Genomic DNA, 16,396 nt, shown 5'->3' with positions numbered 1-16,396 from the left:
TTCTACAGGACTAACATGGCTTTACTTTTCTTTTCCCAATGTCAAGGATAATGTACATTTTCATGATATTCGTGGTCTCTCTGTGAGGTCCATAAAGCAGGCATGTTTATTTCCATTTTTAGAGGAAGATGAAGTTCAGCAAAGTCAATCCATTTGTTAAAGGTCTCACAGTTAGTACTAAGCCACAAACTGAATCCAGATCCCCTATGTGTCCACTGCATTGTCCACACCAGCCAACGGTTTCTCCTTGTTGAGATGAGAGCATGACCTGTTCCAGGCTTAGCTACACACAGTATGAGGAGCAGCTAGAAGTGACCAGTGACCGTGTTCCCCAGACTGCTCCTTAATCATTTACACAGTAAAGAATCCATGTGACCATAAAACCAAACCGAACTACAAAAGCAACCAAGCAGGGCTAAAGGAGACAACACCGTCGTTAAACTGCCTGCTGCTGGCATGGAGACCTGAGTTTGGATTGCCAGCACCCACATGAAAGTCAGGCACGGTGGCATGAACCTATGATGCTCGCACTAGAGAAGTGGAGACAGATTTCTGGAGCGAGCTCTAGGTTGAGTGAGCATCCCCATCTCAACATGTCAGGTGCTGCCTGGCATGGTGGCACACACAGAAGCCGAGGCACGCAAGCCTCCTGCAGTCTGAGGCCAGCCAGGCCACAGAGTAAGATGTCTAACTCTGCTACTTACACAGAGAGACAGACTGACAGACAGACAGACAGAAAGAGAAACAGAGACAGAGAAAGACACACACACACACAGAGAATATACAATTGGAGAAGATACCCAAAGTCAGCCTCTACCTCCACATTCACATGCATCTATGCACATGCACACACACATGTACATCATACACACACAAAAAGAAACACTAAACAGACTATTTAAATTACTGTACTCAATGATTACACAGTTGGATAATAGTCATGGCTTGGAAATATATACTTAAATCTAATGAAAATTTTGTTTGTGTGGCACTAAATTTTTTTAAGTGTTGCTTAAAAAATCAAGAGCAAAATGGATATGAAACTAAGAATAAGCTTAGTAATTAACATGTATACATTTGTCAAAAATAGTTACCTGATTATCATATTTAAGAGACTGCGTCCCAACCAAGAAGCGAATGGCATCTGTTTCCGCAGTTTGAGGTGTTAGAGCACGTGCCTGAGGAGGAGGGAAACACATACACATTTATGAAGTTAGGCTTAATAGACACAGAAAAGTCGGCTCATCTCATCTGCTGTGATGAAGGATAAATCAGCAGTGACTAGAGGCGACTGCACACTCCTAACACAATTGCACTCCAAATCTGTATGTGAAATAACTTTAAGTGGGCACTAATCTAAGCAATAAAGATACAAATTATTTACACAGCAATAGTTAAGTTGTGTAATAAAACCACCATGTCAGCAATAAATAGATTGGTTCAACAAATTACACTTCATCAAAACAACACTACAGAAATGCAATGCAGGTAGTTTAAGCCAACTTCCCTGCAGAGAACTAGAAAAGCTATGCAAAATACAGTCTGCCTCAAGGCCTCAGAGTCTGTGAAGAAGCCCAGGATCTGGTTCCATTACACCTGCAGGTTTAAGTCTGAGGAGAGCTGTGCCAGGGTAGGAGGCGTAGGATGCAAACACGCACAGAGCAGGGCCCTCCACAAAGAAGCTGGCACAGCTCTCACCACACAGTAATTCAGAGAGGGGGAGCAGAAATGTAACCAGTGTGGCTGGCACATGCTCTCAACCCTTGGTCTGACAGACTGAGCAGACCACTGCTCCCAGGCTGGAGAAACCTGCCAGCACTAAGTCCTTCACAGGAAGAGAATATTCAAAGTGATTGTATAGAAACCTAACCTATAATCAAAACTGAGTCATTTCACAGGAAGACAAAAAACATATGGGCAAAAACAAAAGAAAATGGAAAAGGGCAGAAAGTTCAAATGGCCAATTCCCTAGGAGACAGGTCCTAACATTCTAAGATGTGTATAACAGGAAAAGTGGAGCTCTGGCATTTGTCACAGACATCTGCCAGGTGGGGAGCCCTGAGCTGGATGGCCCTTCAGAGCTTAAGCAAGCAGCTAGGCTTTATACCACGTACCCCAGTTGAGCAACTGGGGCACCAGGTTGTCCCTGGAAAGCGGAATGAGCTTGGGCAAAGTGCCTCTGTAGGTGAAGCCACCTCCAGCTCCAGGATCCAACTAAGCTACCAGCCACCACCAAGCTCAGAAGCTGCCAGCCTTCATGGGGGTGAAGTCGAGGAAACTGGGGAGAGCATAAACTGTGGTAACTACGATTAGAGCGTTCACGCTTTGAGAAAAAAAGACTGGTGCTTCCAGCTTGTAAACTAGCTCAGCTCTTTCAGTCCAATCATTCCCAGAACCCAGGCCGAGGCCCTGTAACTTTACTTCCTGCTACAGTAGGCACAATAATGGTGCAGTGAAATGTCTGCGTCCTGATTCCCAGATCTATGACTGTATCCATACACACAGAGAAGGGACTGTGCAGCTTCCACTAAGTCAAGGACTGGAGAAGGGGAGAATGTCCAGGATGTTAATCCTGGTGGTGCTGGAAACCAGGAACACTCTTGTGGATGCAGTCACAGATACGTGGAAACAAAGCAGGGTCAGAGATGGAGTTACAGAGAGGAACTTCGATCAGTCCTCTAGTTTCATTTGCTCCTACTTACATGTAGCACTGCATGCCCATGATCCCAGGCACAGGGGTCATGAGTTCAAGGCTAGCCTGGGCTATATAACAAAACCCTCCCTCAGAAATCAGGAGGGGGAGGACCAGCCAATCTGGAGGCCACACAGCTAAGCCACACATTATTAGTTTGCCATGGATAATACCTCTGCTGTGTGGGGTTACAAGTTCCCTGGGCCACTTTTACCGAGAAGTTCTTCTTCACTTAGTGTGCAGCATTCCATGAGTACTAGAGCAGGGCAAGGGTTTGGTGTTGGTCTCCTTGGCGGCCTCACCTTTAGGTTAGATCCTACTATGCTCTGCATAGGAACATTGGTCACTGTTAAATAGTTTGTCTAGAACTGTAATATAAGGCTTACTTGACCTAGACTTAAGTCTCTCTCCTTCAAAGCTAAAGATGTTTAACCAGCCATGACTGGAAATTCCAGACCATGGAAAGAGGGAAGAGAGGGGGCACCTATTCCTAGAAGATCCCCATCATTCTCATGAATGTTCCTCCATTTCTTAGCCACTGCCCTCATCATTCCCACCCATGATCCTTCTGGAAGAGATACTGATTTGTGAACAAAGCTATGTCTTCTCCTTTTATGTTCTTTATCCTCAACACTCCTCCCTCAAATGCTGGGTTTTCAGTATGATGAGCCTCCAGGAACACTGACAGTTGTAGTGGGTAGCCATTCCAGCTTGGATCTGGAAGTTCCAACCCCCATTGAGAATCTGGCAACTGTCACGCCTATGAGGCGGGGCCAGGGGAGCTGGATGGGCCAGCACTCTCTCGGTGCGCTCTGTGCTGGGACGCTGAACGGTGGAGGTTGACCAAGCAGAGCTCCAGAACACCGCTGGACTGCGATACACCTTCCCCAGACCCTGCGACCTACCTATTACTTAATTTGTGAGTTACGCCATTAAATAAATATCCTTTTAACTACGTGGAGTGGCCAAAACAATTTCACCAATAGACAGTAGCTTAAGAAAGACTTGGGCAACTGCAAGGACTTACTCGGGCAGCTGTTCTGGCTCTAAAGATGGAGGATGCAGTCATGTGCCCAGGAGTGTGGGTAGCTTTGGATGCTGGAAAAGACAGGGTTACAGATGCTCTCAGGGAGCCACTCAAAGTAACAAAGATCTCCAGTGAGCTGATTTAGCCGAGTGAGGCCTTTATGGGGCTTAGTGGAAGCCTCTAAGTTTCTGTCCCTGCTGTACACAGCCACTCCCTGACTAAAGCGTCCTTCCTGACTGTCACAGCTCAGCTTCCTGCATTTTTACTATTTATTTATGTACTTTTTTCTTCTTTCTTTTCTTTGAAAATCAGTAAAAGAAAGAGTTTAACAGCTGTCTTGACCATCTAGTCTACACCACTTATACTGTTTTCATGATTAGTACATATTTTAGATTTCAGAAGAACCAACCACACTACCTCTATGTCCCTACCTTTCCCCAGGGACAGCAGCATGAAAATCAGATGATGGTGTGCTTCAATCAAATGGAGGAACTACCTGTCCAGGGTGGTATACACTCTATGACATGTGGAGAAGGTGTCACATGATCACTCCTGCCTCCCCCTCTGCACACTTGGATGGAGGGTTTGAACCGTTTGTGAAACTGATACTCCTTTGTGGATCTAGAAACCTGCACAGATATGTACCAAAAACTGGGGACTATCAGTAACACCTCAGAACCTCTGAACTCTATGTACCTTAAAGACCCAATTTAGATCACACTGACTTTTGGAAGGAAGAAAGCAGTTACCAAGGACCCAGGCCCACCCTGGTGGGAAGAAAACAGGTGAGGGGCTCTACCTTTAGATTCGTATGCAAAGACCTTCAAATGCAACTTGGGGTCACAAGATGATACAAGGCCCAGAATCCCCAAAAATAGGACCAGGGAGAGGATCGAACTGAGAAGGAATGATTATTTCACATTAAAAGTCTTTTTTGAGAGTTGGAGAGATGGCTCAGTGGTTAAGAACACTGACTGCTCTTGCAGAGGACCTGGGTTCAATTCCCTGCACCTCCATGGTGGCTCACAAACACCTGTAACTCCAATTCTTCTTCTGACTTCCATGGGCACATGGTACACAGACTATCTGCAGGCAAATACTTATAAACATAAATTAAATAAATAAATATTTTTTATTAAAGTCTTTTTTGTATTTCAAGTTGATGGTGAAAGGCTAACATGCAAGTGTCTCTTGCTCTACAGGTACTGTGGAAGTGTCCAAGAGGTTCATAACCTGGACCCATCAAGAGAGAGAAGACAAACAGATAAAATAGTCAAAGACAAACTGGTGTGGGATTAAGGATCAAAGATACTGGCAAAGATCACAGCAAAAAGTAGACATTTAACAAAATCACCCTCTGGCTCAAGATTAGGTAGAAAACAAGATTAAATGTCTTCATTTTACAAAAGAAGGAAATCAAAATTAAGTGCCCTGCATTAGCAACCATCTAAAAAAGAAGCGCAATCCAGAATGCAGACATTCCTGGATGAAGATGCTAGGCAGGGACACACATCACCCTGTGCATGCTACTTATGGTGCCCTGGAAAGGTATGGGGGAAGTGACAGAGAATAGTGCTCAGAGAGCAAGCTGCTAGAATTCAGAATGGCATACTGACCTAAAGAATAGCATACTGACCTAGAGGTATCTTTTTCAATCTCATACAATACATGGTTGTGTTTTTGTTGTTTTGTTTCTAGAAAAACAGATAAGGGAAATCATTCTCACAAACAAATCTAAAATGTGTCTGTAAAAGTCTCACAAAAGTTTAAACTGAGACCTTCCCATTTTTAGGAGTGGTTATTTGTTAAACAGAATTACTAAGGTCATTCTATTCTAGCCATTCTGGTATCAGAGCGCTTGCTCTATGTTAATTTCTTCCAGTAAGCTACGAATAAAGTGCAAGGCCTGGACTTTGCATTAACAGAGAGAAGACAAAGCCTTTACAAGACCAGAAGAAAAACTGGTAGAGTATTAAGTGTCAAAAACACTGGCACAGACCACAGCAGCAAAATCACCCTCCGGTTCAACATTAGGCAGAAAAGAGGATTAAATGCCATCACCTAAGGAGGAAGTTAACCAAAATTAAGTGACCTGCACTAGCAGTTTGGTCTGGTCAGAAATATAATCTAACAGGTTCCACGAAGACAAGGACTGGAGAAGTGGAGAGTGTCTGGCTGTCTCTAGAGCTCTTACGGTGAAACAGGTGCCATCAGGAGCTGCAGTTAGAATGCCAGACACCTTTCATAAGTCCATGTGTTCCGGGGTCCTCATACCGAAAGGCTTTGGCATATTTTTAATGAGATTTCTAGTCTGTGGTCTCCATGAAGGAAGCCAAACAAATAACAGGAACTAGAAAGGCTGAAGGGTCCAGACAATGGCAGAAAATAGTCACCAGGAAATTAGAAATTTACAGCACTCCCTTGGGAAACTTAGCATCTTACCTGGCTGCTTCCTAAAGTGTGAAATACATGACTAACTACACAGCAGACTGTCAGTGCATCTAAAAGCAGTGGCCTTCAAAGAGTAATGCTAATAGAAAGGAAAGCAGTGAAGAAAGGCTGTGCTCTATCCAGAACAGGGCCAGGCTAGCCTTCTCCACAGTTAGCAGACTCCCTGCATAAACAGCCTCCTCACCAAGGCACCAGGAGAGCAAGGCAGTAAAAATGACAGAGAACAGACAACTAAAGAAATAGAGGAGGGAAAGAAGAAAAAATAAAAATACATATATTAAACAGCTACCTGATGAGTTTTTAAACAAGCCATGGCTCAGTGTTAGAGCACTGAACTACCATGCAGGAGGTCTCAAGTTCCATCCTAGCCCCACAAAAACCAACTGACCAACTGAACTCTGAACTCTGTATACAGAAACACCTCTGCCCTGGGCATGGATGGATAGCACAAGAGCTATAAATTGTCTGTTTCCCACTCTACTGTGATCCAGTGACTCAAAAGGCCTGGCACACAGTAGGCACAATGTAGTTATTTGATGTCCTGGTCAGTTTTTGGTCAGTTTGTAACAAGCTAGAGTCATCCGGGAAGAGGAACTTCAACTGACAAAATGTTTCCATCAGACTGGCTTGCAGGCAAATATGTGGAGCATTTTCTTGATTAACTATTGGTGTGGGCAGTGCCACCCTTGCATAGGTGTCCTGGGAGATACAAGAAAGGTAACTGACTATGAACCTGAGAGTAAGGCAGTAGGCAGCACTACTCCATGGTCTGCTTCAGTACCTACCTCCACATCCCTGCCTTAAGTTCCTGCCCTTTCCTCCCTTCATAATGGACCTGTGAGATGGAATAAACCTTTCCTCCCAAAGTTGTTTTTGGTCATGGTGTTTATCATAGCAATAGAAAAGCAAGCTAAGCTGGGCAGTCGTGGTGCATGCCCTTGGTCCCAGCACTCAGGGGGCAGAGACAGGTGGATCTCTGAGTTCAAGGCCAGCCTGGTCTACAGAAGTAACTGCCAAAGCTAGAGCTACACAGAGAAACTGGGGGGTGGGGAGAGGCAAGCTAAGACATTTGTCAACTGAATAATGAATAGATTCCACCAGGAAAATATGTTACCAAAACTTAGAGAGAGAGAGAGAGAGAGAGAGAGAGAGAGAGAGAGAGAGAGAGAGAGAGAGAGAGAGGCTGGGGGGGGGGATCTGGAGAGATGGCTCAGGGGTTAAGAATACTAGCTGCGCCGGGCAGTGGTGGCGCACACCTTGAATCCCAGCACTCCCACTCGGGAAGTAGAGGCAGGCGGATCTCTGTGAGTTCAAGGCCAGCCTGGGCTACAGAGTGACTACCAAGAAAGGTTTCAAAGCTACATAGAGAAACCCTGTCTCAAAAAAAAAAAAAAAAAAAAAAAGGATACTAGCAGATTTTGCAGAGAAGCCAGGTTCAATATCTAGCACCTACATGGAAGTGGAAGTTCACAACTATCCCTCCAGTTCCAAAGTATCTGGACCTCTTCTGGCCTCTGTGAGCACTCTGTGGTACACACACAGTGCATAGGCATACATGCAGTCAAAACACAGATACACAAAAAATAAAAATAAATATATTTTTAAAAAAGAAAAGTAAAAAATAAATAAATAAATACATAAGAAGTCTGAATTGCTCTTACCAGGAACTACTACACCACAATGATGTATGTGAGAGGGAGAAACCAGGGGCAGGAGAAATGCTGCCCTGCCTGTTCCACAGCCTGAAGCATAGGAACTCCCAGGTCAGATGAAGCCACCCTACCAGCTGAACAAAGCTCAACCGCCAAAATTACATGCTGAGAAGAGCAAGAAACTTCTGGAGAACTTTCACTAAATAAGCTGGATCTAGCATGGGAAACTCTTCCAAGAATTTATTGGATTACCCAACATCTAGAAAGCTGTCAGCGTAACTAACCAAAGATGTGAAGGTAAATAATGTGCTGGAAAGACAGCTCAGCAGCTAAGAGCTTGCTGCTCATGGAGAGAACCCAGTACCCGTATCAGGTGGCTCAGGACCATCTGTAACTCCGATTCTAAGGCATCTAATGCCCTCCTTCTGACCTCCCTGGACACCAGGCACACATGCGGGGCACACACATGCATGCAGGGGAAATATTCACATGTATAAAATTAAAACAAACGAATCTTTAAAAAAAAAAAAAAAAAAAAACTCAGACAACAATCTATGGACGACGCTCTCAAGCACAAGGCCTCCTCAGGAAGCAGCAGGCTGAGTCTGGCACAGGCCCAGTAGCATTCCCTGACTCCTCCCAACAGTGCTAACCACTCGGCTCCTCCCTAGCATGAAATTCCTGTGCACTGGCTTTGTAATTTAACGTGTGTCGCTTCGTGCAGATTTTAAGTCAACCTGCCCTCCCCACCCCCCAACTCTTCCACTATTCCTTTACTCATACACCAGGCATTCCTAGGCTTAGAGACTGTTAGTAGTACACGGGAGCAATCTGAACACAGTTCATTGAACGTGTGTGTGCACCGTCTCAATTACGTCAGGCTTGCCTGCAAACTTTGAGCCTAGAGGCTGACACCAAGTGCTGGGGCTGTGCATCTCATTTACAAACCATCAGTCCACAGACAAGCCTCCCCTGAGATAAACTGGGAGATGGAAACCGCATCCCACTACTCATTCGAATCAGTAACCTAAACTGCACACATCAGAGTAAGATCAAAGTGGGGGTGGGGAGAGGTGAACAAGTTCAACAGCTATTGGGAGAGGGAAAAAAAAGTTCAGACGAAAAAAAAAGCAAGTATGTTTCCAACCTGAGTGGGCAGAAGGCTTCATAACACCCACCCAGCACTCCCCCGCCCCGAAGCCCCTCCTCGTCGGTCTTGCATTGAGCAAGTATCCAACCCACACGTCCGTGCTCAAAAATTGCTCCTCAAGGCGCCAGTAGCGCGAGTGTGACTGAGACCCCTGCGGGGCCGAGCGCTCACCCTCTGCGGTCCAAGCCGGCCCTAGGCCTCACTCGGCCACACTCCGAGCGGGTCCCTTCTCCCCACACCCTGCCCGCGAAGCCCAGAATCCTGGGAATCAGTGTGAGCACGCACGCTCGCAGGTGCGGGTCGGGCACCGGGGTCACCGACCCTCGGCCTCCTCCACGCCCACCTGGAACTCCAGGCCGTAGATCACCGGCGCGTCGTCCTCCATGACGCCTCGCCGGCCCCGCCGCTCACGCCTCAGCGCCCGAGTCCAGCCTCACACCAGCGATCGGGCAGAGCCCATTCATTCCCCGGCCGAGAAGGCGAGACGACGCGCCCCAGGCCGGCTCCCAGACGGCTCACTTCCTGTTTTCCTCGTGGCGTCATCAATACGCTGCTCCCCGACGGCCAATGGCGGCGGTGCTTTTCTCCTGCACATGCTCATTTGGACGCTTCATGCGGGCTGGCGGCCGCGGGGGCTCCTGGGTTGGAGGGCGGGGCCAGGAGCAAAGGCTGCGGGAATGGGCGGCCACCAGGGCGGCGCTCTAGCTCCTGAGCTGCTCCCCGGCGCTTCCAAGCCCTGCGCCCTCCAGACAGCAGGTAAAGGGACTTTATGGTCGGCAATGCCCAACTCCTAAACCGTGGCCCTGAGCACCAGCCAGGACCTTTGCCCTCCAGGAGCAGGGTCGTAAACGTCGATTATTAGCGCCTTCATGATCTCAGGGAATTTTGGATAGTCAGTTTGATTTGATCCAAGACTTCTGTCTTTTAGAGTCCGTCTTTTCTGATATTGTTAGTAAAAATAGATTTGAATAAAATGGAAAAAGATGAGAGGCTGCAAGCTTGAGCCAAGACGGCAGTGGTGTAGGTGAGCAGTAAGGAGCAGCCGTGTGCGACCAGTCCTGCACAGACACAGCCAGGCCGGTGATCTATGTTGCCCAGAGCTCCCAGAGACGGAAGGCTCTTATGTCCCGGCACGAAAATGCTGGAATATAAGAATGCATCACGGGGAATTCACTGGCCTGGTTCTAAGGAGTTCTGGATGTACACACGTTTCCTTGGTGTTTGTGACTTTTCCCAGTATCTCGGACTGACCTTCATGGCAGTAGCTTATGTGATGCTACCTTAGTAGTCATCCTTTGCCCACCTCTGTGTCTAACGCTGTGACTTCCTGGTGAAATCTCTGGCCACTAGCTCCCACCAACCCCAAAGCGACCAATGTCATCAGACAGCACCTGAGGCCTTTGCTGTAACCCACCTACCTAATGCTTCCAAAGTGTGCTCGAGAGGTGAATAGATTCACTTCCTGTTCTGACTGGAAACGTGCATCAAATTGTTACCCTGTCGGGCTGCAGAATTTAATTCAGGTGACCTGACTCTGTGTCCTCAAGCTATGGTCACTCATCGTTGGCACCGGAATAAATAAACGCTTATCCCCTTTGAGATGAGAGCTGTGTTTTGGCACTGTCACGGCCTTTTCTGAGATTACATTACAAACCAAGAAAGCAGAGTCCCTGACTTGAGAACCACACTCAACCAGCCAACTCCAGCAAGCGGGGCTGACTCTTGACCCTCCCTACACCTTCCGTCTCTGTGGATGTTAGCACACACTGCCACAGACACAGGGTGGGGAAAGTAGAGACCCAGCAAGCACAAACACAAAGCCCTAGGAAAAAGCATCCTCGGTTGCTGTCAGCCCCAAGGACAGACGATTTCATTCAATCACCGGGCCCCACCCTTCTCATCCTCCAAACATTTTGCCCTTAGGTCCCGCCCACCGCCCGTGAACCGGAAATGTGCTGGCTTCCGGCTTCTAGTAGGAGCTCCCGAACGGAGCATATGCGGAAGTCGGGCTTTACGAGCCGGCCCGCGCAGGCGCATAAGCCCGTGGGAACTTGGATTTTGAGTCGGTTTCAGGTCTTCAGTCATCTCTTCGGACCCTTTTCAGCCGTGGGTGATCCGCCCCCCGGGGGCGGGTGGCAGGTGAGCAGTGGGCCGCAGTCCGGAGGGGTCGCCGGGGCCCTCGACCTTCCCACGGAGGGCGGCGTCCGCGCGCGTCGTCACCGGTCGCCCCCAAGCCGGCCTGGGACCTGCCCATCTGTGGCGGCCCCAGCAGGGGTTGCCTGTTGGCTTTAGCCAACTCTGTGCCCCCTGTGGTTTCTGGTTTTGGACAAAGTACACGCCCTCCAGGCCTCAGTGTCTCATGTACAAAGTGAGGACCAGGTTCACTGCATGCATAGTAGGTGCCCGTGTTTACATAGCAATGCTCGTGCTACGTTTTTGTTTTACCCCAACTTTTGCTCCTGCGGTCCTCGGTGTCTCATCTCCCCACAATTAGACAACGCTGTTAGTCAGGCGCGGGGTGCCTTAACAGACCGGCTTAACCTGAGCACGGAAGAGTGAGTAGTGTTGGCTGGGCAAAGTGATTCAGGAAGACTGCTACGTTTGAAGTCAGTCTAGGTTAAATAGGGGGACCCCCATCTCAAAAAGAAACGAAGGAAGGAAGGAGAGAACGGGAGTGTTGGTGCTGCGCCTGTATCAGCATTTGGGAAGTGGAGGCAGGAGGATCAGGAGTTCGAGGTCGTCTTCTGTTACATAACAAATTTTAGGCCAGCGTAGGTTCCCTAAGTCCTTGATTTATAAAAACATCTCACACATAATAAAAAGCTAAGTAAAGCTGGGCAAGGTGGCACATGCCTTTAATCCTAGGACTTGGAGGGCAGAGGCAGGCAGATCTCTGTGAGCTCGAGGCCACCCTGGTCTACAAAGTGAGTTCCCAGGACAGGTAGGGCTATTACACAGAGACAGCCTGTCTCCAAAAACAAACAAACCAAAACAAAAAACAGCTAAGTCAAAACAAACATAAATGTCAGCCAGCTAGTATGTAGTAAAATTGGGGCATATGTACACTGTTACAGAGAGTGGAAAGGAGTTCTGCTAACGTGGAAAAACTACAGTTCCTTGTTAAAATAAAAAGTGATTACTGTCAGTCAGCGATGGCATATGTTTTTAATACCAGCACTCAGGAGGCAGGGCTTAGCAGACCTCTGAGTTCAAGGCCAGCCAGGTCTACAGGGTGAGTTCCAGGACAGCCAGGGCTACACAGAGAAGCCCTGTCTCGGAAAAACACACACACACAAACACACAAACAAAAACCGTGATTACCATATGATCTAGCACTTCCCTCTCTGGGCACTGGAATAGGATGTACCAAAGAACTGAAATTAAACTCTCAAAGATGCATTCACACATCCTGTTCACTGCAGCAGTGTGTACCGTCACTAGAGGCTAGAAGAAATCCAAGGGTGTGGTAATGGGGTAAAGGGATAAACCAGCTGCCACATGCCTGCCGTGCAGTGTTATCCTCCTATCAGAGGAAAGGAATGCCATGCATGCTACAGGATCGGTGTTCTGTATGGTGTGGAGAATGAGCTGCGTTAGCCAGGCTTCCAGTTCTAATGACTGAGCATGTAGGGAAGGAAAGCCCATGCATGCTGCAGCGTGGATGTTTGGTACAGTGTGGAGAATGACCTATGATAGCCATGTTTGCAGTTCAGATGAGTGAACATGTAGGGGAGGAACACCCATGCATGCTGCAGCATGGATGTTCAGTATAGTGTGGAGAATGAGCTATGATAGCCAGGCTTCCAGTTCAGATGAGTGAGCATTTAGCAAGCAAAGAGCAAATAACACCCAGCAGACAAAAGCAACAAGTGTCATCAAAAACAACAAAGCCTCATCCAGTCAGAGCTCACAACATCCAGCAGGGAAGACCGAAGTAGTCTGACCAAGAGTGAGCAGAGGACATCCTCCTGCAGAGTCTGCTGGGGAAGTCTGGATTGAGGGTCTGGGGCAGGGCAGAGCAGTCTCTCCATGGATGAGTGTCCCCGGTGTCTGTTGCCAATGGTTACCTTCCAGCTGTGCTCAAGAGCCTGTTTTTACTGTGTTGCTGTTCTCAGCCTGTACCTAGACAAGGGCCCTTGGAGGACGCTATGAGGCAGACGTGGTTGGGCCTGAGATGGGGGAGGGGGCATATCCCAGCTCCACAGATAACGACATCCATTACAGTGGATGAGTGCTTTATGAGCTACTTAAATGAGGCCCCTAGAAATCTAAAAAGGACGGGAGCCAGGTGGTAGTTGTTTTGGTGTGAATGGGGTGGGGTAGATTTAATGGGTGTGGAATTTTTGTTTTGCAAGATGATCAGAATTCTAGAGGTTGATTGGACAGAAGGGAGAATGCTCTAAACATTGCCGAGCTGCATGCTTAAAGACGGTGAGCAGTAGATTTGTGTGTGCTTTGTCACAATTAAAAATAAGTAGATAAACTAGAGAAAGAAATTTCTAATTTTGTACCATTTGGATGCAGAACTCTTAAAACCTTTGTCCCACTGAGCAACAAGATAAAAGTAGCACAGCCCATCGTCTCAGAACCACAGAGGTGGTGAGTTCAAGTCCACCCAGGTTATGTGAGATCCTTTCTCAGGGGGAAAAAAAAAAGACAGTGGTGTGATTTGTGACTGTCTCTATCTTTAGACAACATGGAAGAAGCTAATGGTGGTGAACAGAGCCCAGGTGAGGCATCTTCTCCAGCCCAGGCGGGGCCTGAAAATATCCCCGAGCCAGTGTCTGGGGAGGAGGGCCAGCTGCTGTATCACGAGGAGACCATCGACCTTGGTGGAGATGAGTTTGGATCCGAAGAGAAGGAGCCGTCCTCCGAAGACTCCCGCAGCTTCGCAGATAAGCTCAATGAGCACATGATGGAGAGCGTGCTCATCTCCGACTCTCCCAACAACAGCGAGGGTGACGTGGGTGACCTCCTCGGCTGTCTGCAGGACGTGGCGGCGGAGCCCCCAGGAGGTGCCACCGATTGCGGGCTGCCCGCTGCCGCAGACAGAGAAGTGGCGGACACCCTGAGTAATGAAAGTGAGACCGATGGAGACGATACGCCCAGAGACGTTTCAGACATGACACCTGATAGCAGAGCATCTCTGAAAGACGACTCAACGCAGGAAGATGTGACGGGCATGCCCGCGCTGGAGAATGTGGGCGCGGGGGACGTGGGGCCCAGGGATGGCCAAGCCCACCCAGAAGAACGGACCTCAGAAGTGTCCTCCAGCCAGTCCTCCTCCAAAGACGAGCCCGTCCCTGTCTGCACCATCTTCAGCCAGGCCGCCGCGACTCCCGCTCAGCCGCACCTGTTTCTGCAGGATGGCTTCGAGTCCCAGATGGTGAAATCTCCGAGTTTCAGTAGCACCAGTGAGACATCAGCCAAGACCCCTCCTCCCATGGTCCAGCCCAGTCCCAGCCTGAGTACATTTTTTGGAGACACAATGAGCTCCAATTCCTTGGCCTCTGACTTCTTTGACTCCTTCACGACTTCCCCTTTCATTTCAGTCAGTAACCCCAATGCAGGTTCCCCAGTTCCAGAAAAGCTGTCTTCACTCACTGGCCCTGTGGGAGAAAAGTCGCCAGGTTCCACCAGCCCATCATACTCTACAAGGATGGAGAGATCGGAATCGGGTGTCTCCCTGGCACCTCCAGATGTCCCTGAGTCTCCAAAGCCATTCTCACAGATCCAGGCTGTGTTTGCCGGGAGTGACGACCCCTTCGCCACGGCCCTGAGCATGAGCGAGATGGACCGGAGGAATGATGCGTGGCTTCCCAGCCAGGAGACCAGAGAGGTCCTGATGAAGGTAGCCACCCAGCAGTATGGCACTGTGTTCATAGACAAGGAGAACCTCACCATGCCTGGCCTCAAGTTTGACAACATTCAGGTAGGGTGTGGAACGTTTCTGTGTCCATATCTCACCCCCCCCCATTTCACCTCTTTCTAGAAACGTGTGCAACAGAGACTTGGCAGCAGCTATAACTCTAGCCTCCGGAACAGAATGTAAACAAATTAATAAAGAAAGAATGTGTTCTAGGGCTGGAGAGATGGCTCAGTGGTTGGTAGTGTTTGGTATGCCAGAGGACTAGAGTTCCACAGTTCCCAGCACCGACATCAGGCAGCTCACAAATGCCTGTAACTGTAGCTCCAAAGGAGCCAATCCCCTCCTCTGGCTTCTGCAGGCATTGCACTCATGTGCGCATACCCCACCTCCACCCCCAGACAGACAGACAGACAGACACACACACACACACACACAAAACTAAAAATAAATCTTTATACAAGAAAAGAGTGCTTTTCAAAGGTTTTACCTGATAGTGGGTATTGGTACAATTATTAAGGCCACTCCACGTAGTTAAAAGAAAGATTTATTTAGTGGGTAACTTACAGATGAAGGGATAGGTAGGTCGCGGGGTCTGGGGGAGGTGTATCGCAGTCCAGCGGTGTTCTCTGGAGCTCTGCTCGGTCAACCTCCATTGTCCAGGGTCCAGGAACAGAGAGAGAGCTGGCCCATCCCAATCTCGGGTCTCCAGGGTCCTGCCTTGGCCCCGCCTTGTAGGCGTGACAGTTGCCGAAGCCTCAGTGGGGGTTGGAACTTCCTGATTAAAGCTGGAATGGCTACCCACTACAGTGGGAGATTAGGTCAGACCCAGTGTGGGACCGTGGGTGACTGAAGGCAGTGAAGATTTCTAGATGGCCGTGGTTCTGAGTCTGGAACTTTCCAGCTTTCTGTAATTTCTCAACCTGTGGGTGGTGACCCCTTCTCAAACAGCTCTTTCACAGGGCTCTGCTAAGACCAGAGGATAACCCAGATATTTACATTACGATTTATAGCAGTAGCAAAATTACAGTGACTAAGTAAGAACCAAAATAATTTTATGGTTAGGGGTCACCACAACACGAGAAACTGTTTTAGAGGGTCAAGGCGTTAGGAAGGTTGAGAACCACCATTCTAATCAGTCAACCTTACAGAGGCTTCAATGTGGGCGTGGCTTTCTTCTGGGAAGAAGATGCCCATCAGCTGTCCTCCCTCTGACACTGCCTTGGTTCGAGTGTCCTTTGTTCTAAATCAGCTCCCAAAACACATTGAGGTTTGTTTTCCAAGTGGCTCATCTCAGTTATCTAATTAAAAGTCTCCTAGTTATGGGATACATTTCTATTACTTATTTATTAAGCAACTTCATTGGCAATCCAATTAAGTTAGTGAGGCCTTAGAGTTATGTTTGCAAAGCTGTATTCAGCTGTAGTATTGTCCCGCAAGGACATGCATGTTTTCATCCAAGTGCTCTGCTGGATGGTGTCTTAGTTAGGGTGACTATTACTGTGATAAAATACCATGACCAGAGGCAACGTGGGGGAAGAAAGGGTTTATTTCACTC

The 16,396-nt window shown here is 48.2% G+C and overlaps 2 protein-coding genes across 3 annotated transcripts in view; one reads left to right on the top strand and one right to left on the bottom strand.

Annotated features, from left to right (window-relative positions):
* Eipr1 (EARP complex and GARP complex interacting protein 1) overlaps positions 1-10,918 on the bottom strand; it is a 121,222-nt gene extending 110,304 nt beyond the window's left edge. Inside the window, exons 1-2 of one of the 2 annotated variants that reach the window (XM_006989789.3) lie at positions 9,316-10,918; positions 1,095-1,178 (exon numbers count right to left, since the gene is read on the bottom strand). In XM_006989789.3, coding sequence (XP_006989851.1) covers positions 1,095-1,178; positions 9,316-9,357 — 126 coding nt within the window. In that variant the 5' untranslated portion in view covers positions 9,358-10,918. Of the gene's footprint in view, positions 1-1,094; positions 1,179-2,865; positions 3,281-9,315 lie in introns of those variants that run through there. The other variant, XM_076558663.1, reaches the window with a different exon arrangement.
* The window catches only part of Trappc12 (trafficking protein particle complex subunit 12), a 67,779-nt gene continuing 61,004 nt past the window's right edge, over positions 9,622-16,396 (top strand). The window contains exons 1-3 of the mRNA XM_006989790.4: positions 9,622-9,728; positions 10,896-11,111; positions 13,664-14,904. Coding sequence (XP_006989852.1) covers positions 13,669-14,904 — 1,236 coding nt within the window. The 5' untranslated portion in view covers positions 9,622-9,728; positions 10,896-11,111; positions 13,664-13,668. The remainder of the gene's footprint in view (positions 9,729-10,895; positions 11,112-13,663; positions 14,905-16,396) is intronic.

The sequence above is a fragment of the Peromyscus maniculatus genome, chromosome 22 (genome assembly GCF_049852395.1).
Source record: "Peromyscus maniculatus bairdii isolate BWxNUB_F1_BW_parent chromosome 22, HU_Pman_BW_mat_3.1, whole genome shotgun sequence".
NCBI lineage: Eukaryota > Metazoa > Chordata > Mammalia > Rodentia > Cricetidae > Peromyscus > Peromyscus maniculatus.
Note: the sequence above shows the minus strand (reverse complement) of the source record. Positions and strands in the feature narration are given on the sequence as shown.